The sequence below is a fragment of the Mytilus galloprovincialis genome, chromosome 9 (genome assembly GCF_965363235.1).
Source record: "Mytilus galloprovincialis chromosome 9, xbMytGall1.hap1.1, whole genome shotgun sequence".
In the NCBI taxonomy this organism is placed as follows: domain Eukaryota; kingdom Metazoa; phylum Mollusca; class Bivalvia; order Mytilida; family Mytilidae; genus Mytilus; species Mytilus galloprovincialis.
Genome location: NC_134846.1, coordinates 73,050,380 through 73,072,431, shown reverse-complemented (window position 1 = coordinate 73,072,431; position 22,052 = coordinate 73,050,380). Strand labels below are relative to the sequence as shown.

At 31.4% G+C, this 22,052-nt stretch overlaps 1 protein-coding gene across 1 annotated transcript in view; it reads left to right on the top strand.

The window, feature by feature from the left end:
• LOC143045883 (uncharacterized) overlaps positions 1-22,052 on the top strand; it is a 49,053-nt gene that overhangs the window by 5,230 nt on the left and 21,771 nt on the right. The window contains exons 2-10 of the mRNA XM_076218707.1: positions 1,548-1,746; positions 3,465-3,564; positions 4,055-4,082; positions 17,767-17,820; positions 18,349-18,437; positions 18,868-18,976; positions 19,624-19,778; positions 20,429-20,598; positions 21,391-21,649. Of these exons, the coding sequence (XP_076074822.1) occupies positions 1,581-1,746; positions 3,465-3,564; positions 4,055-4,082; positions 17,767-17,820; positions 18,349-18,437; positions 18,868-18,976; positions 19,624-19,778; positions 20,429-20,598; positions 21,391-21,649 (1,130 nt within the window). The 5' untranslated portion in view covers positions 1,548-1,580. The remainder of the gene's footprint in view (positions 1-1,547; positions 1,747-3,464; positions 3,565-4,054; positions 4,083-17,766; positions 17,821-18,348; positions 18,438-18,867; positions 18,977-19,623; positions 19,779-20,428; positions 20,599-21,390; positions 21,650-22,052) is intronic.

Genomic DNA, 22,052 nt, shown 5'->3' with positions numbered 1-22,052 from the left:
GCCACCAAATTTGTCGCGCTCAATCGCACAGTTATTTGGGTAACATTCATTTTCTCTGTATATTCTTGTTCTCTGTCTGCAAAACTTACATTGGACCGTGATTCATTGGAAAACACCACGCGATTCCAGTTTCTTTGCTGCTGCAGTTGTTGCCTGGCCCATTGCTGTCTATGATTTGGAGTCGAAATCATTCCTTTATAGGATCTCCTACAGGGAATTTGACGACATCTTAGGATAAGGGATACTGTGTTAGCATTTATTGCTCTGCAATGCGTCCAATAATTTGTTTTGCGGTTGACGTTGCCGTCGTGAATCGATTCCGCAAATGATGTAGTCTGATGGCATTTTGTTGCTGGGGCATTGTTACTTGTGGTTGGCCGGGTCTTACTGTTCCTGTTAATCTGTTGCATTGAAATAAACAACTGATTGCTAAGTTGCTTACATGAGATGCTTACATTAGAATGTCTTGAAACAGTACGTTGACTCATTCCTGTCGGGGCATTACATAATTCAAAGAAGTTCAATTGGTTAAGGGAAGGCAAAGAATGTAAAGCATCTTTTAGACAAGGAAAAAAAACGGTTCAAATTTATTCAGCTACCAGCCATCCCACGTCTCACATTTCATGCTCCCCTCACCCTGTTATTACCTGACTTGCTCAGTTTAGGCAATGGTTGATTTTTACTAACCAGATACATGTAGATGTATGACAGCAGAAAAGCAACTAATCGTCGGACCTAAGGGGCAGAATTTGTGCAGGTCCGACAAAACTTGTTGCTGTGCAGGACCTGATGGCCAGCAATATTTTAGTCTGCTTTAGTCAGTCAGCGTTTGATTGGATCAATGCTTCGGAAATTAACTGAGCACTGTTATGAATATCAACGCAAGAGGTGACCATACACGATAGCAACTTTTCAACTTTTGGTTTTTTCAAAGACATCTTCAAACAATCCGTGCAATAAGGAAGATGAATTGTTAACTTAACTGTTATCTTTGTTAAGTTTGTATGCTTTTATGTTATTGTTCCATAAAATACAAAACTCAAATAACATTGTTGAAAAATAAAATAGATATTTTTGATAAAATCTGGGTATCGTTTCTTCTTGTGGCTAGTATATTACTCATTTAATTTGATAACAGGTCTGAGTGAATAAACTATACAGAGAACAATACCTGTTGTATTTGTTCAATGGGACAATAGAACTGCCAAAAGTTTAAATGGACAGATAGTTATCAGGTGAATCTATGGAAAGGTTCAATTGGGTTCGCAATAAAACACATAGCCTGTACATTAAAACACACCAAGTTCCGAAATATTTTGAATACATGTACACTGTATTAACAATCCATTTTATTTTCAATGTTTGACCTCATGTCAATGTAGCTACCTAAGGCAGTGTTACTACATGTAATAAGAAAATGTGTACATGTACAATGAAACAGCATGTAGAGGAAGTTGGTATTTAGATCATTTGATGATTTGTTTGCAATGTGATATGTCACAATTTGTATAATTCAATTTCTCAAATAACATCGTTTATTTTTTCAGATTTTCCATTTGAAGCTGTAACCCACTTCCATCATGGCTTGTATTCATTACAAGTTTAAGAATAGTTTGGACTTTGATTCCATCACTTTTGATGGCTTACATATTTCTGTAAGAGATCTGAAGGAGTCCATCATGCACAGGAAGAAGTTAAATGATACAGATATGGATTTACTCATCATAAATGCATTGAATGCTAAAGGTACATATAATCTGATGATACTGATAGTATTATTATTCAAACTTGTGACTTTATTTTTTGCTGTCTCACTTTCTATATACTTATTAAGAGGATTTCTTAGGGAAAAAAACACCAATATAACTGTAACCACAAACTTGTAAGTTGTAACAGCATTACAGAATTGATCCAAAAAAATATGTACACAAATTATTTTCGTTTGAATCATACTAGTTTAGATTGATATCTGCATTCTCATTGAAAGTTAGATCAATTCACTTTAGATCGATTAAAACTAAACTTCAATGTATAATGTACCTCTTTTGGTGTTTTAGATATAGGAAGATGTGGTGTGAGTGCCAATGAGACAACTCTCCATCCAAATAACAATTTAAAAAAAAAGTAAACCATTATAGGTCAATGTACGGCCTTCAACACAGAGCCTTGGCTCACACCGAACAACAAGCTATAAAGGGCCCAAAAATTACTAGTGTAAAACCATTCAAACGGGAAAACCAACGGTTTACATTGATTCAAGATCAATTCAAACACTCACATTGGGCTAAAACTGACCTCAAGTGAACAGATCTAGTTTAAATCTATCAACATGTTCAAGTGTGAACAGGGTCTTGTATGAAATTGCAAAGTGGTAGGTTTGGGATGGATCCTTTTTGGTCCCAAATATTACACAAATTTATTAGTTGTAAGGATTTCATCAACCAGTAAGGGAAAAATGGAATCATTAGAGCGCAAGGTCCAACTAACTAAATATTGAAGTTGTATAAATTATTTGTTAGAACAAACTTTAAAATTTGAATTAATCATTGTTGTCTTCTTATGCACTCCATTTTCTAATTTCCCCAAACCAATTGAAATTTGCAGGTTTTCATTGAATTTTGTGGAAATTAACTCTTACCATGCTGAATTTTTTTATGAAAATGTCTTAATGAATATGTTATTTGTAAATATTGCAATTTTGGTAAATATGCAAATGAGATTTACCTTGCTGCTCCTGCTTATTGGTGAAAAGAAAGCAAAGATAGGTGATCAGGGGTGAACAGTAGTAGTTCGCTGAATGGGACGTTGCCCCAATATAGGCCATCTCACTCGTCTGGTGCTTATAGAAATACATCTCAGTTTTGAAAATAATTTAATTTGTCTTATTTCTTGACTTGCAAAACCACTGGTTTCTAATGGAGGTATCTCACTGTATTTTGTAAAGAATCTGTATTTTTCCAATTGACATAATTTCTGACTTTAAGTTGATCCACTTGAGTAAATGTAGTCCTTCCTGTAGCATATTTAAGTAATAACATGACAGACAGGCAGTGACTAGCCTTAGGTTTATATGACATGCATGAATTTTGCAATATGTGTAGTAGCACTTTCTACAGATGTCATACATAATTACATCTGTTGAAATCTTTGAAACTATGGAAAGACCCACCAAATCAGCTAACTAATTTCTTATATATATATATATATATATATAGAAAGCTACAGGAGGAAAGAATATTTATTTTATTTCAATGAAAGGGTCTTTTTAAATTTTTCATTCGTGTACACCAAACTTTGAGACACTGGTCTTTAAAAATCCTGTGATTAGACATTAGAACATAAAGTATACTTTTTATATTTCCAAAGTCTCGGAGTGGGTAGAAGATTACAGTGACCATTCCTCTTTTTTTATTATTGAAAAAGTTATCCTCTTCTTTTTCATGTTAATTCATTAAACTTTTCAGCATACAAAGATGAAGATGAAATGATTCCAAAGAATGCCTCTGTGATTGTAGCCAGGATACCTAAATCTGATGCTCCAAAATCAAAAGGACCTAAAACTTTGTATGTATAGTTTGTGTGTCAAAGTTTTTGTCTGTTTGCTCTTACATTTCCAAAACTTCACAATTCAGTAATTTGAAAGCTTGAATTGGCTTTGGTTTTGAAAAGTACATTCTAGTTTACCCCAGTATGTAGAGCTATGTCTTCTTGAAAAAAGCAGAGTGCAGAATTTGTTAAACCATTGGAAATTATAAACTTCAAGACACAAGCACAAAGTAACAGATGTACAACATGATCAAACTCTAGGAAAACATTCAAATGTTCTGTATTTTGCTAATACGCAATTAATACAATTTGTAATAAAAATAAATTAAAACAACCCTATTTTATAATGGTAGGAGACAGGAAACAGAGGATTATTTATTTGTGGCCTCACCTAAAAAATAATCATTTCTGTGTGAATAAAGCCTGTAAGATATAAGATGCTTGGTAATAATGTATTCTTTTTGTTTCAATTTAAGAACATTAAATCATTACTTTATTTCTTTTGCAGGAAGGCCTATATAGAAGATCCAAAGCCAGTATGTTATTTATTTTTATAGTGGTATAGTATTGGGGTTAAATATGGGTTTTCAAAGGGGTTACAGTATTATGTCATGAAGTTTGATTGTATTGTGTATAAATCATGTACAATTACTTTTCAGATATATATGTTGTTTGTTATGATAGATATCTGTTATGAATTAACTTGTGTTTTGATATAAATACAAAGTTTAATTATGTAAACATTAACCTAACATATTATATCTGTAAGAAGGGATATAAACAGTTTGAGTCTTAATTCCATTTTAAATTAGCTGTGACATACTTTTGATAACATGCCAATACGCTTTCTATCCTCTTGATAAAGAATATATAAATAAGAAGGTGTTTATGATTGCCAATGAGACAACTCTCTATCAGAGACCAAATGATGTAAAAATTGGTTTGTCCTAGTTATGTTTTGAAAACAGAATTGCCCCTATTTTAGTCTTTGAAGTGTTAAATTAACTTATTTTTGAAGTTTTTTTTTCATTGATATTTTATCCCAAATACATTATTACACATACATGAGATAATGACATATACATAAAATTATTAGTTTTAACTTTATCATCATAAAGCCCGTAGTTTTGATATTGTGCAGTATATTATTGAACTGCTTATATTCAATGATTCAAATATTTCATGGTTGTAGATATGCATTGATTTATTTAATTTGAACTTGTTGACTTGAATATGGTTTGAGCTATCTGATTACACATCAGTCAGTTGAAATGATGTTATCTGTTTGTAATAAAAATCATTGTTCGGATTAATCTGGAACAAAACACAAATAATCATGAATGATTGAAGTTTGTTTAACACCTTTAATACTATGTATATTTTGGCAAACTGCTACCATGCAAATCTATGTTATGTACATTTCTCATTAAATGTCAATTTACCATATTATATTTGTATTTTGATAACCAATATGTATGTTTATTGACTTGTTACCAATGTTATAATTCCTAGCAGTAATTATTGTATATCTGTAGGATTATTTCCCCTTAATTAGCAAAATTCCCTTTGATTGGTTAACTATTGATACATTTTATGAAGAGGATTACATGGGTTGAAGTGGTTTAATCCTAACGAAAAAAATAACTGATTTTTCCCAGGGCTTATTTAAATCTGCTGATAGCTGTATTTTGAACTAGTATAAAGAAGGGTTGAATAAGAAATCTATGCAATTAGGTAGTTTGAACTTTTTAATATCAAATCTTTGCAAGTAAAATTGCATTTAAAGGTGATTATACTCTTTCTGTCAGTTAAATTTGATTTTTTGGGGGTAAACGATTGATTGCTGTTATGTTTATGGTAATTTACAAACAGAAGAACTTTTTAAAATAATGTTAACAGCCGATATACATGTAGCAATCTTCCAAAATAAATTGCCTTTATCGAATTTGTACTAATATTTAATTATCTGTATATCTTTGACTGTTGTTAGCTAATGTTTTTTGTAACTTATCAGTACTCTTTAAGAGGCAGCTATATTATACACAATTTTGTTACATTTTATATTTACTATTGTTATAATGAATGTTTATTCCATATACAATCATGACAATTGTTATATCTTTTTTACAAAGATACTTTTTGAGGTTTAATACTCAATTTATTTACCTTCATTGTTATTATGTTTCTGTTACACTGTCTTGGAAGTACTATTTTGAAAATAAAAGTAGACGATTGAAGAATAAGTATTGTTCATTGGATAGAAAATTTAACTGGGAACCAAGTTATCCAGTCACATCAATTTTTATCTTGTGGAGTATTAGGTTTTAAAGATACATTACATGTATTTCTGTTGTTCATCATGTTCACACAGATTCAGTTGCTTCCATAGGTGTTAATTATACCCTTAGGCATACTAAATATAAAAATTATGAGAATTAATATGATTACCATTGATATATAAAAAAGAAGATGTGGTATGATTGCCAATGAGACGACACTCCACAAGAGATCAAATGACATAGAAATTATTAACTATAGGTCACAGTACGGCCTTCAACAATGAGCAAAGCCCATACTTCATAGTGAGCTATGAAAGGCCCCATAATGACAACATCAAACACTTCAAAGAGAAAACTAACGGTCTAATTTATGTACAGACAAGTACCAATAAAGTACTACAGAAAAAGATTGAGCAATTATCAGTCACCGTAAAGTTTCCAACAATGAGCTAAAATTTAAACCCATAGTTAGCTTTGAAATCTTTATAAGAGTTGGTTTGTATGTGCATGTGTCTAACATCCTACGTGGTCTTATCTTTGTCAAACATGCTACTTTGATTTGATTATTATTTTAAGATCTATATTTAAGCATATACAGGTGACACTGTCTTTATCGAAAAATGTTATTCATGTGTAGATGTTAAAAAATAACATTCTTATCTTTATATTATATGTCTGATGAGTTGACAAAATTGTTTTAATTCTACAAAAATAAAAAAAAAAAACAAATATGAGTGTTTCTCTGTATGTCAAACTGAAATTATGACGGATACAATGTATTTGTAAATTGAAAATTCATGGAAAACTGTATGAGAACTACATAGAACCATATATTAACTATGTAATTATAAGACATTTGATACATAACTGAACTGCAGAACTGTGGAAACCATGTGATGAACTTTATAAACATTATCCATGAACTGAACTGATCAGTTATATAAACTTTACGTGATACGGTGCTAAATGAACTTTACATAATATGGTGTTCGATGAACTTTATAATCCAGAGTTGACATGGATTTCCAATTGCTGAATTATTACAAATGGAGGACGTACAATACGAGGATATCATTTATCTACAATGATCTTGATATCATCTGTCAAATAAAAAATACACCAGTATCTCTCTTTGTTTCATTGTTGGTGTGTATGATTGTGTGTGAGAGTACAGTATTATGCTCTGTCCAGAAACTACATCAACAACAGTGAGCAAAGAAGAACCAATAGAACAGCTATACACAGATCCAGAGCTAATACTTGAATGATCTGTTTTTACCTTATTTTGGGTGACTTGTCAAGAACAAGGTAGGGAATTAATAATTGTCCTTTAAACTGTTTCAGAGATCTACTTAAAAGATGATTTATTTCATTCTTGAATATTCATGTTAGTCTTGTACATGTATCTTGGTCTTTATATATATATATATATATAGAAAAAAACAAGAGTTTTTGCGTTAAATCTCGCACAAGGTTCACTTCAGAATGTATCAATTGACAAGATGGTTTGTATCACTATAGAACAAAAAACAAATATTAATCTTTTCAGTACATCAGAAATTATGAGAAAATAAGCATTTTGAGCATTCTTTCACCTATCCCTAGGTGATGGAATGCCTTTATCTTATTTTTCACAACTTTTTAGAATTTTCAGTTTCAATACTCTATTAGCTTCCACTCCATATTAAATTTGGTCTTGCAACTGATTCTAACATCACTGATTGGACTTGTGTAATCTAAGTATGTGACTATCATATGAAAATACAGACCGGATATGAATACTGAGTTTCTACATTGATTATCCAATTTATTTGAAAGGTTTTTATACGACCGCAAAAAAAAAAATTCGTTCGTATATTGGTATCACGTCGTCATCAGTGTTGTTCGAACACAATTAGTTTCCGGACAATTACTTAAGTTTTAGGGAACGGATCTCTATGAAATTTAAACTCAAGGTTTGAAAACCACAAAAGGAAGGTTTGGATTGTTTGGCGGTTATGGTCCCAACAGTTTAGGAACAAGGGACCCAAAAGGGGTCAAATAAATATTTTTCTAGTTTCCTGACAACAACTTACACATGTGTGTAAGTGTATGGATCTTATTAAGATATTACCACAAAGTTCCATACCAAAAAAGGAAGGTTGGGATTGCTTTTGGGGGTTATGGTCCAAACTGGTTAGGAACTAGGGGCCAAAAACATTACTTTTCTAATACTTTGTATAAATTGCTTATTTCTTGACCAATTTCAATGGGGCTTTATTCTTGAATTCTTGGGGTTCTTGAATCTAACCTTGTACAAAAAAATGTACAAGGTTTTGGAATTTGGTCCCTGTTTTTAAATTGGTCCACATGAGGTCCAAAGGGTCCAAAATTAATCTGTTTGATTTCTATGAAAATTGAATTATTAAGGTTCTTTGATATCCTGAATCTAACTGTGTTTTAAGATTTTATTTTTTCCCCCTTTTTAAATTGGTCTACATTAAGGTCGAAAGGGTCCAAAATTTAATTTTGTTTGAATTGAAAAAAAATTGAATTCTTGGGGTTCTTTGATATGCTGAATTTAAACATGTATTTAGATTTTGATTATGGGCCCAGTTTTCAAGTTGGTCCAAATTGGGATTTAACTTAGTTTTATTTCAACAAAAATTGAATGTTAGGAGTTATTTGATATGGTGAATCTGAATTTTTTCCCCCTTTTTAAATTGGTCCACATTCAGGTCAAAAGGGTCCAAAATTAAACTTTGTTTGATTTCATCAAAAATTGAATTCTTTGAATTCTTTGATATGCTGAATCAATCCATGTATTTAGATTTTTTATATTGGACCATAATAGGTAAATTTAAAATTTTAAGTTCACATTCACTCTATGTCAGAAGCCTATGCTGTGTCAAAAATTTAATCACAATCCTAATTCAGAGATGTATCAAGCTTGAATGTTGTGTCCATACTAGCCCAAATTGTTCAGTTTTCGACCTCTGTGGTTGTATCAAGCTGCACCCTGCGGAGTATTTTATTTATCAGATATATCTTTGAAGGGTGTTTGAAAATTAGTGCATACTTTACGAAAGATATGAAAATGTCATCTCTCAAAATTTACACATTGATCTGGATCGCCAACCTAAGAATGTTTGAACCATTATTCCTATAAACTTATGTTCCAAGTGTTTCCAGAAGGACAATGGGGTAAAAGCACCTATCCGTTTGCTTTAACAGTATTTTAGACTTCAAATATATTCAATCATGTCAATATATGGTCATATACATCTACCACTATTTGTCCTGAACATGCATGAAATATTTGCCACTGGATGTTAAGCAATCAAAATTCAATCGGTCAGTTACCACTACTCACAATAATAATATATTTTGCAAAAATATCTTTCACGTTTCAATTGGTTCACCAAAAAGAAGGAACCCTGTTGTATAAAAAAGGCCATGTTTCTTAATAAGTGTTTCTATATTTACAGACATAAAAGCATGTGACAAATATATAACATGGCATATATCATATGACTTATCACCTTAAGATACTTCATGTACTGTCATGCCAATACATGACTATAAGACCTGTTAAATTGTTGATTTTTAAAGGAAGCCTTTGTGGATAGAACTGTTTATCTTTTGACATACAAGTAGACTTGTCATTCTTGATAATAAAGTTAAAACAACCTGACAGTTTAAACTACGCACAAGAACCCCATAATGGTCATTTGTAAAACTTCTAATATTTATTCCCCGCTGCTAGGCTAAGGGGGGCATTTTAAAAGTGTTACCCTTGTCAGTTGTGTCTGTGGCGTCTTTCATTTATGTCCTCAAAATTAGTTTCAGTTGTCTAATTTTAGTTTGTCTCAACCAAATGTTATACAACTACTCAATGCATAGATCAAATTTGAATTTGGTTGGAGTCACTTTTATTGTTCTTGAGTTGTGTCCCTTTGTGACAATATACGCAAGAGGGGACATCATTTCTTTCATAGACAACTCCTCCATTTTTGTCCCCTGAGCACACTTCAGCGACGGACATAGAAATATGGTGATTAACGGTGTGTCAACATGGTCATCTGCAGTCCATCTTTCTCCTACATCGGTTGTACGGATAACATTAAACAATTAACGTTTACAAACTCCTGGCCTCACGGTCATAAAACTTTCAAGCATGATTTTTGTACTCAGACTCGAAAATCAACCAATCAAATTGCTGGATTTCATGTTTCGAGCATGATTTTTGTGCTCCGTGCACTGAGCAAAGTTTTATGCCTTCAATGCCAGGTACCCTGTTTCTGTTGTGAGCAAAACGTTATGTTCTAATCACTGATTATGTCTTCGTTCAATTTGGGGTCCTCATCATAGTTGCATTAAAGTCATGCTAAATCATTCAAAAAAAAAATCAGCTAAAATCACCTGTTAAGTTCAATATTAGTATAAACTGCAGGGTAAAAACATTATTTGTTCCTTGTATGAAAATATAAAGTTGATGCTCACTATCAATGAGGAGAAAATCTTGGCAAGTCTCACCTCTCTCATATTCTAAAGCTCTGACAAAGAATTTTATATTTTCATACACTGCATGAATAATGTATATTTTTGGAAGTAAGCTGGGTCACAGACTTCCAATTTTTTGGCAAGTTTTGTATCAGAAGTTAGACCTGCATTACCATAATGACTTACATCAAATGTAGGTGACCTGACATTTGAACTCATGTTTGAATTATAAATCTTTACAAACTTTCCGCAATAAATTTTGTATTTCTGTCCGTAGACTATGAGTTGTAAACCAGCCTGACAAACATATGATTAGCTAAAAGTCTGATGTGGTGATCAGATGAATGATTGAACAAATAATCATATACACTAGTTAGAAATCAGACTCAAATATATCATAAGTTACCAGATAAATCAGTCATTCATGTTTATAGTAAATACAGCCATGTATCACTTAAATGTACTCTGATTTTATTGATTATGTGAATCCCATTTTTAGTGTGAATTATATATGTTTCTTGAATACTGTAAGGACAAAAATTTGAGCAGATTTATGACATGTATCGGTTATAAAAACTTCAGCTTTTATTATTGCAATACTCACCAGTTTCATTACATTTATTTGCAGTATTAGAAACCTCAATAATTTCTTTATTTACAGTAACCATTAATAATGCTTGTGTATACAAAAAGATTCCAAAACCAAAATTCATGAGATATTTGAGAGCATCAAAACCAAAAAGACCTAAAACTTTAGTTTAAGTAATATAAAACATTAATAGAAAGTAAGAACAGTCATCACAGAAGTTGTTATTATTTACATCTGTCCCTAATGACATTGAAGGTCACAGAAGTTGTTATTATTTACATCTGTCCCTAATTACATTGAAGGTCACAGAAGTTGTTATTATTTACATCTGTCCCTAATGACATTGAAGGTCACAGAAGTTGTTATTATTTACATCTGTCCCTAATGACATTGAAGGTCACAGAAGTTGTTATTATTTACATCTGTCCCTAATGACATTGAAGGTGGGATGTGTGTTTTATGAATAAAAGGAGATGAGTTGTACATCAATGAGACAGCAACCAAACATACACACAAAAAACATATGACATCTAGAGGGCAAAATTGAGAGTACAGATGGTAGTTATATATGACATTTTGAATGTATGTTTTCTCCATCACATCACATCTATTGTTCTTGCTCGAGTTTCTTTATGAACTTTGAGTTATTTGTTACAGCTTTTTTCATGATTCTAGCAAGTTAAAGGATTGGATGACTTGCTTGGTTTGTTTTGTATAAATGATTGCTCAAGCATTGAAATTTCGATTGATATCTGCAAACAATAAAAGTAGGTGGAGTAAAAACCTGTGTATAGGTAAATCTGTAAAGTCCAACCAAAAAGTTTAAATCTGCTTTTTATACGACTGCAAAAATTTTAATTTTTTGGTCGTATATTGCTATCACGTTGGCGTCGTCGTCTGCGTCGTCGTCGTCCGAATACTTTTAGTTTTCGCACTCTAACTTTAGTAAAAGTGAATAGAAATCAATGAAATTTTAACACAAGGTTTATGACCACAAAAGGAAGGTTGGGATTGATTTTGGGAGTTTTGATCCCAACGTTTTAGGAATTAGGGGCCAAAAAGGGCCCAAATAAGCATTTTCTTGGTTTTCGCACTATAACTTTAGTTTAAGTGAATAGAAATCTATGAAATTTTGACACAAGGTTTATGACCACAAAAGGACGGTTGGGATTGATTTTGGGAGTTTTGGTTCCAACAGTTAAGGAATTAAGGGCCAAAAAAGGGCCGAAATAAGCATTATTCTTGGTTTTCGCACAATAACTTTAGTATAAGTAAATAGAAATCAATGAAATTTAAACACAAGGTTTATGACCACAAAAGGAAGGTTGGGATTGATTTTTGGAGTTGAGGTCACAACAGATTATGAATTAGGGGCCAAAAAGGGGCCCAAATAAGCATTATTTTTGGTTTTTGCACCATAACTTTAGTATAAGTAAATAGAAATCTATGAAATTTAAACACAAGGTTTATGACCATAAAAGGAAGGTTGGGTTTGATTTTGGGAGTTTTTAGGAATAAGGGGCCCAAAGGGTCCAAAATTGAACTTTGTGTGATTTCATCAAAAATTGAATAATTGGGGTTCTTTGATATGCCGAATCTTACTATGTATGTAGATTCTTAATTTTTGGTCCCGTTTTCAAATTGGTCTACATTAAGGTCCAAAAGGTCCAAAATTAATTTTAGTTTGATTTTAACAAAAATTGAATCCTTGGGGTTCTTTGAAATGCTGAATTTAAAAATGTACTTAGATTTTTAATTATTTGCCTAGTTTTCAAGTTGGTCCAAATGGGGGTCCAAAATTAAACTTTGTTTGATTTCATCAAAAATTGAATAAATGGGTTCTTTGATATGTCAAATCTAACTGTGTAAGTAGATTCTTAATTTTTGGTCCAGTTTTCAAATTGGTCTACATTAAGGTCCAAAGGGTCCAAAATTAAACTAAGTTTGATTTTAATAAAAATTAAATTCTTGGGCTTATTTGATATGCTTTATCTAAACATGTACTTTGATTTTTGATTATGGGCCCAGTTTTCAAGTTGGTCCAAATCAGGATTCCATATTAAGTATTGTGCAATAGCAAGAAATTTTCAGTTGCACAGTATTGCACAATAGCAAGAAATATCTAATTGCACAATATTGTGCAATAGCAATTAATTTTCAATTGGAGTTATCTTTCTTTGTATAGAATAGTAGTTGATAATATATGTTGGAAATTTGCCAGACATGACTATGATGTCATTTTCTATTTTTATTTGCCAATAACTTTATGTAAATAACTTCATTGGAAATTTGCCAATATAAAATGTTGCTGATGAAGCTTTTTTATACGACCGCAAATTTTGAAAAAATTTTCGTCGTATATTGCTATCACGTTGGCGTCTGCGTCGTCGTCGTCCGGCGTCCGAATACTTTTAGTTTTCGCACTCTAACTTTAGTAAAAGTGAATGGAAATCTATGAAATTTTAACACAAGGTTTATGACCACAAAAGGAAGGTTGGTATTGATTTTGGGAGTTTTGGTCCCAACATTTTAGGAATTAGGGGCCAAAAAGGGCCCAAATAAGCATTTTCTTGGTTTTCGCACTATAACTTTAGTTTAAGTTAATAGAAATCTATGAAATTTTGACACAAGGTTTATGACCACAAAAGAACGGTTGGGATTGATTTTGGGAGTTTTGGTTTCAACAGTTTAGGAATTAGGGGCCAAAAAAGGGCCCAAATAAGCATTATTCTTGGTTTTCGCACAATAACTTTAGTTTAAGTAAATAGAAATCAATGAAATTTAAACACAATGTTAATGACTACAAAAGGAAGGTTGGTATTGATTTTGGGAGTTTAGGTCCCAACAGTTTAGGAATAAGGGGCCAAAAAGGGACCCAAATAAGCATTTTTCTTGGTTTTCGCACCATAACGTTAGTATAAGTAAATAGAAATCTATGAAATTTAAACACAAGGTTTATGACCATAAAAGGAAGGTTGGTATTGATTTTGGGAGTTTTGGTCCCAACATAATAAGGGGCCCAAAGGGTCCAAAATTAAACTTTGTTTGATTTCATCAAAATTGAATAATTGGGGTTCTTTGATATGCCGAATCTAACTGTCATGACTGTGTATGTAGATTCTTAACTTTTGGTCCCGTTTTCAAATTGGTCTACATTAAGGTCCAAAGGGTCCAAAATTAAACTTAGTTTGATTTTGACAAAAAATGAATCAGTTAGGTTCTTTGATATGCTGAATCTAAAAATGTACTTAGATTCTTGATTATTGGCCCAGTTTTCAAGTTGGTCCAAATCGGGGTCCAAAATTAAACTTTGTTTGATTTCATCAAAAATTGAATAAATGGGGTTCTTTGATATACCAAATCTAACTGTGTATGTAGATTCTTCATTTTTGGTCCTGTTTTCAAATTGGTCTACACTAAAGTCCAAAGGGTCCAAAATTAAACTTAGTCTGATTTTAACAAAAATTGAAATCTTGGGGTTCTTTGATATGCTGAATCCAAAAATGTACTTAGATTTTTTATTATGGGCCCAGTTTTCAAGTTGGTTTAAATCAGGATCTAAAATTATTATGTTAAGTATTGTGCAATAGCAAGTCTTTTCAATTGCACAGTATTGCGCAATGGCAAGAAATATCTAATTGCACAATATTGTGAAATAGCAAATTTTTTTTTAATTAGAGTTATCTTTCTTTGTCCAGAATAGTAAGCAAGAAATATCTAATTGCAAAATATTGTGCAATATGAAGATTTTTTTTGAATTGGAGTTATCTTTCTTTGTCCAGAATCAACTTAAATCTTTGTTATATACAATATACAATATATATTCACTTTTTACTACCAACTGATAAATTAAAATAATCTTTACCATTCAGTGATACCAAGCAGTTTTTTTACATCTTAATATTTTATGATGTATTTAAATGAGTAGTTATTGTTGCAAACTCCATTAGAAATTTTAATTGAGATTAGTTTTGGAATAAGGGAAAGGGGGATGTGATTAAAAAAATTGGGTTCAATTTTTCTCATTTGAAATTTCATAAATAAAAAAGAAAATTTCTTCAAACAGTTTTTTGAGAGGATTAATATTCAACAGCATAGTGAATTGCTCTAAGAGAAAACAAAAATTTTAAGTTCATTAGAACACATTCATTCTGTGTCAGAAACCTATGCTGTGTCAACTATTTAATCACAATCCAAATTTAGAGCTGAATCCAGCTTGAATGTTGTGTCCATACTTGCCCCAACCGTTCAGGGTTCAACCTCTGCGGTCGTATAAAGCTTCGCCCTGCGGAGCATCTGGTTTCCTTATCTTATCTAAAATGTTTTTAGATAATGTATGTTCGACATTTGCCAGACATGACTATGATGTCATTTTCTATTTTTATTTGCCAATAACTTTATGTAAATAACTTCATTGGAAATTGCCAATATAAAATGTTGCTGATGAAGTTTTTTTTATTGTTTTATACAATAAACAATGAATATTCACTTTTACTACCAACCAATCTTTACCATTCAGTGATAACAAGCACTTTATTTTACATTTTAATATTTTATGATGTATTTAATAGAGTAGTTATTGTTGCAAACTCCATTAGAAATTTGAATTGATATCAGTTTTGGAAAAAGGGAAACAGGGATGTGAAGAAAAAAAAGGGGGGGGGGGGGGTTAAATTTTTCTCATTTCAGATTTCATAAATAAAAAGAAAATTTCTTCAAACATTTTTTTGAGAGGATTAATATTGAACAGCATAGTGAATTGCTCAAAGGCAAAAAAAAAATTTTAAGTTCATTAGACCACATTCATTCTGTGTCAGAAACCTATGCTGTGTCAACTATTTAATTTTAGATTTAAATAAGTTTGAAGAAGAAATCTTTGATTGATTTGTAAAATCTTGACATTTGTTTTGTGTAAAAAAAAACCATGTAATGTCAAAAATTTGATCACAATCCAAATTCAGAGCTGTATCACGCTTGAATGTTTTGTCCATACCTGCCCCAACTGTTCAGGGTTCGACCTCTGCGGTCGTATAAAGCTGCGCCCTGCGGAGCACCTGGTTTTAAATTTATTTTTTTTATTTTTTATTGATCTTTTTGGTGTTCAAACTACAGTGCATGCATACATTTTTACAAGACATATGTGAATGACATGACATGTATGGCATTATTATACTATTGATATTATGCAAATTAGACATAGTAAAAATTTACAAGTTAGTGGTGTCAATACTCAGTATATGATACGTATTAAGAATACTTTGGAATACATTATGGTATAACCATATTAAAAAATAAATATTTTAAATTTAGTAATGGTTACCTTCAGAAAATTCAGCTAATCAGGCAACAGTATCAATAGCGCTATAAACTATTTGTATAAAGAAATATATGCCTCATAACTTGTATTCAGACGTTTTTATTTTTCTGTCTGTCATTTACCCTTTGTCCATGACCTTATTTTATGGTTCATTGACTTCTTAAAATAATTGATTATGGTAAATTGTCAAATGAATTTAAATGAGTAATAGGTAACAATTTTTGCTATATGTGATATTTAAAAGTCTGCTTGTGTGTCAGACATTGTTCAAATGACCTTGACCTTATGTCATCAAAATTTAAGGTTAAATATCTGTTCAAGTCCATTTATCGAATAATTGTATCGTCCTGAATATGCATGAAATATTTGCCACTGGATGTTAAGCAACCAAGAATCAATCAAATAATTGTAAATTTCTGACTGAAATTGATCACATTTGATGTTCAATGTCAAGCTATTGAGTTTAGATCTGTATCATAGAAAATATTTATAAGCAATAGATCAACTGTATTTGGTTTATGAAATGATTATATAGTGTTCATGTCTGTATATCAGGTTTCATCTGACCTTGACCTTTGATCATGGTTCAATGGAAGTTTTTCAGTTTTGGTGATTCTGTCTATATCTCCAGTTGATAAGCATTAGGTCAATCAAATTTGGTTTATGGAATGATTGTCAGATGTGCTTTGAACTGACAGGTTTCATCTGACATTGACCTGTTTTGTATGGTTGTCTTTTTCCGAGCTAATATAATCTATAGGTTAAATGTATTTAGTATACTGAATGAAAGCATGGCTAACATGTAGTCTAGCATGGTTGCATTGCCCTCATTTTGCCAACATTAAGCTTTCTATTTCTCTAGGTTCACTGTATTTGGTGTAGGGTATACATGCCATTCTGGTAGGATTCATCTAACCATAACCTAATTGACATGGATCATGGATAATGTTCATTTTGTGGGATATTTGTAGTAAAACCTTCATATTCAAGATTAGTAAAGACTTGTCTCATTTTTGCTTTTCTTTCTTCCTGTTAACAAACACTTTGATTTCTTGCAATAACTTTTGTTCTTTAATTAGAATATTGATTGCTTACCTGCATGTTATTTATTGTTATTATTATAGAAAAATCAAGATCTAAACTCGTCTGTTTTTGAAAAGTAAAAATATTCCAAGTACTGATGTCAATTAACACAGACGTAGATTAGAGAATTGAAGTGATTTTGTCATACAGTTCCAGATGTAGCCAAATGTCTGTCGAATTAAAACTTGATGCAGAAGATGTTATGGTTGAAAATATGTACAGTTGAATGTATGATAAAGAGGTGAAGAAATGACTGGTAAACAAGTTAATCAAATTAAGGAGTATACAAAGAAACAAAAGTAGGTTTATTGGATTAAGTTTTCCTTGGTATATTGTTCTTTGACAAGTCACCCAAAGTAGAGGGAGAGAGTAGATGATGTTAAATGTCCTATTGTGTGTAATATGAAAGTTGATTTTAAAGAGAGTTTTTATAATTTATTTAAATGCTTTTGATTGTCTTTTATAAAAAGGGACCGCAAGTCAAGTTACCAGATCCAGTCATTAATAAGGAGAACCTTGCAGAGGTGGGTTTACCTTTATAAGATTTGATAAATACAGAAGTAGTTTTGATGAAAACTTAAGAAACTAGTCTAGCTGTTGAATTTTAAAAAGACATGATTTATGGTCCATTATTTGTAAAGATGAATGTCAATCACATGCAAGATAAGCATCAAGAAGAGTTTAAATTTTTGAAAAAAAGACACTATGGTTATTTGTTCAGATCCACATATACTTTATATTTGTTAAACATGGATCTCCATAGTGACATCATAAGAAGATATGAAGTAAATGTGTTTCATTTTGCATTAATTAGACATAAGTTGGAAATACATGTAGTAGTTGAAAGACCATACTTCTATGAAAATATAGGCTGTGCAAATAACCTTATTACACCTTGTATTGTAATCCAGCAACAGTAAAAATAATAATGTCTACATATTAAACTCTGAAACTATATGAAAATTATTCCTATGGATTTTGTTCAAGTTTTATGAAAATACGGTTTTATGAAATGTATTTCCACATGCATCAAACATGTAAATTTCTTGTAGATTGCCGATTTGGTGACAGCAGTAGGATCTGAGGAGGACAAGATTAAAGCAATGATGACACAGTCCACTAAAGAGTTCGATCCAGCCAAGTAGGACTTCTTAAAATATTCATTGGGATAAAAGTTCTCTGTATAATATGTAGCTTGCTATGAATTGTGAGCTATTATAAGATAACATTTCAAGCCTTAGAACACCTTAAATAAAAAAAATTAATAAAATAATGTAAATAAGGACTGATATTTCAAAAAATCAACAAAGATACTAGAATTAAAAATTGGTATACAGGTAATGCTGTTTGTTCTACATAAGATACATTAGTTTAGCTTGAAGGAATGCCAAATCAAATACCAAGTTTGAGTAGCCTTAATAAATGAAAGTTCCAAAACAGTGTGCCAAAAGGTTCTAAATGTTATCTCAAAAGAAAGATTTAACATGGTATAATTTATAACAACTTAACCAAATTGAAAATATTTTTAATAAGGGAAAAGTAATCATGTAAAATATTACTTATTATTTCAGTTATCAGAAGAAGCTGCCCATAGGAACACCATCACCATCCTATATATGTTTTAAATGTAACAAGCCTGGACATTTCATCCATAACTGTCCAAATGCTGCTGCCAACACGGTTAGTTTTAAATGTTACAAGTCAGGACATTTTATTCATAATTGTCTAAATGTTGCTGCCAACATGGTGAGTTTTAAATGTAACAAGTCAGGACATTTCATCCATAATTGTCCAAATGCTGCTGCAAACAAGGTAAGTTTTACAAGCAACAAACCAGTGCAGGCCATACATAGCTACTTTAATGTTATAGCAAATTTTTTAAACTAACAATTAAGAAAAATTCACATTTACTTGCAATATAGTGAAATTATCATTCTTAATGCTGCCATATGTACTGTGTTTTAATACAACTAGTAAGGACACTAATGCTTATGTTTATATAGTAGCTTTACATTAGAAGATTATTTAAGATACATATCAGACACATATCAGACAGAACAGATCCCCATTGTATTCTTGGATATAGATTTCAAGTATCTCCATGATAGTCAACTAATTGTCTGTTTCAGAATCTGAAGGTTGTGTATTTAAATATTTATATTTATATTATATTCCAAAATGAGATTACCTTTATGTTATTGTTTAAATATGGAAACCATATATATAGTTAACTAAAAAAAATCAAATTTCTCATTTTTAGTTATAAAATGGCAAAATATATAGACGTTAAATGACTTTTTTTTTCAATAAAGTTTCTTAAATTTTAGGAAACAACTGGTTCCCCTAAAACAACAGAAGTAAATGACATCAGAATGAAGAGACCAACAGGGATTCCTCATACTTTCCTAACTGTTGCCAAGAAATCAGAACCAGGAGCTATGTCACTTGGAGGGGGCAGATTTGCTGTGCCTACTATAGATCAGTATGTATTTCGTAAAAGGATTGTGCAGTGTATAAAGCTCATCAATGCTTCTGTACGATAATAGATCAGGTAGTGAATAAAAAGACGATATGGTATGATTACCCATGAGACAACTCTCCACCAGAGACAAAATGATGTAGAATTTAACAGCTATAAGTCCAGTCTGCAACAATGAGCCAAAAAGATAATGCATATTGCAAGCTATAAAAAGCCCAGAAATGATGAATTAGAAACAATTCAAACAAGAAAATTAACAGCATGCATGACTGTAAAACTGTCTGTTTTGGCACATGATCTTGTAAAAAATGGGTTTTAGTCTTTTGATAGTCAAAATTGCTCAGACGTCTGATGGCAGCAAGTTTCTGTCTTGAAATCGTAATAGATTCATTTTCATGTAGATAAATCATACATCATTCGATTACTTATTTGTTTTACTCTATGAATATTTAACTTTTATTTTGATAAGTTGAGAACTATTCTACCATTGCTTTTCAAATTTAAACATGTTACTGATGTCAGTTTTCCTGAAGTTTTTACGGTTCTCTCCAGGCACTTCCTCCACCAGTGAAAAGGTTGCTTTTTGAATGTATTTTTAAAAACTAATACATGTATAGAAAAAATAAAGTAAAATATGTTCATTTCTATCACAGGCAAGCATTTAAAAAAGGAAAGAAAGAGAGACCCCCATTTTTACCAGCTTTACCAGAAGAGAAGAGAGAAGATGTGTCAGTACCTTCAGAACTAACATGTTTACTATGTAAAGATCTATTAACAGATGCTGTAGTTATACCATGTTGTGGAAATAGTTACTGTGATGAATGTAAGTGCATTTTACTAAAAATCTATGAATTTGATTTAACAGTGGATATTTGAAAAAAATAGATATTACTGTGGATTCATTTATTTTCGTGAGTCCCAATTTTCATGGATTAGGGAAAACTTACATATTAGTGACCATTAAATTACGTGGTTTTGCCACAGTTTGTATCCTATTCTATCGGAAATTTGTCCTTTTTGAATATTTAATTTTCGTGGTTCACCTTTATCCACGAAATCCATGAAAATTGGTATTCGACGAATAAAAATGTATCCACAGTAGTTAGAACACACAGTTATATATTTCTAAAAAGGCAAAGAAAATAAATCCTCATTATTTATATAAAGGGTTATACTTTAAATGTGGAATGTTTACAAATAAAGGAAAATTGAACTTTGCATATGGTTTATACATTTCTAGTTTATTACTTTTTGTGAAAAATTCCATCAATTGATACTTTTAAAAACATTATCAGGAAATCAAAATTGTGTATTAGTTGAATCTTCTGAAATTTAGACAAACTTATACCTTGCACACTTTTAAGCATGGTATAAAAATTGGGATAAAGATCTTTTAAAAAAAAGAAAAATTAACTTGGCTTCATAAATTTTGAGCTAAATGTTACTAAATGCTAAAACATTATGGATTGTTTTCAAGTTTTATAAAGTGTTTTATATTACAGCTATGTACAGTATTTTCCCATTTTAGAATTACTTCACAAGATTGAATGGAAATTGAGTTTATGGTCAGAAAACATGATTTTCAAACTGTCATATTTTGACTATTTCGTTACAGGTATAAGAAATCATTTAGTAGAGGATGATGATCACAAATGTCCCACTTGCCATGAGGAAAATGTCTCGCCTGATAAATTAATCATCAACAAGTCATTACGAGTCTCTGTAAATAACTTCAAGAATGAAACATTGTATCAGAAACCAGAGAAGCAAAGGTCTCCCTCACCCCCTCCACCACCCCCACCAAGAATAACACCTGCAACCAGTACCCCAATGACAATAGAAGTTACATCATCTCCACTCAGGTTAGATACAAGGTTAGTATTCTAAAATATAACCATGTTAAAACAGTTTTTGTTTGTTACCATAAATACATGAGGTTTTGGCAACAATTTAATTATGAAATATATAGGGAATTGATTAATTGAATTACTTTTAATTTATTTTCATAAAATTACATAGAGATTAATACATGGCCTTTTCCATATCAGCCTGGGTATCATCCCGAGACCCCCATATCAGCCCGAGACGGAGTCGAGGTGCTGATATGGGTCGAGGGATGATACCCAGGCTGATATGGAAAAGGCCATGTATTAATCGCTTTATCATATACTTCCGACAATAGTTTCATGTAAGGCAATTAAACAAATGCAATAACTAAAACAGTCAAAAACTTTATAAAGAAGTTAAATTATGAATCAAATATACTATAATTGTCCA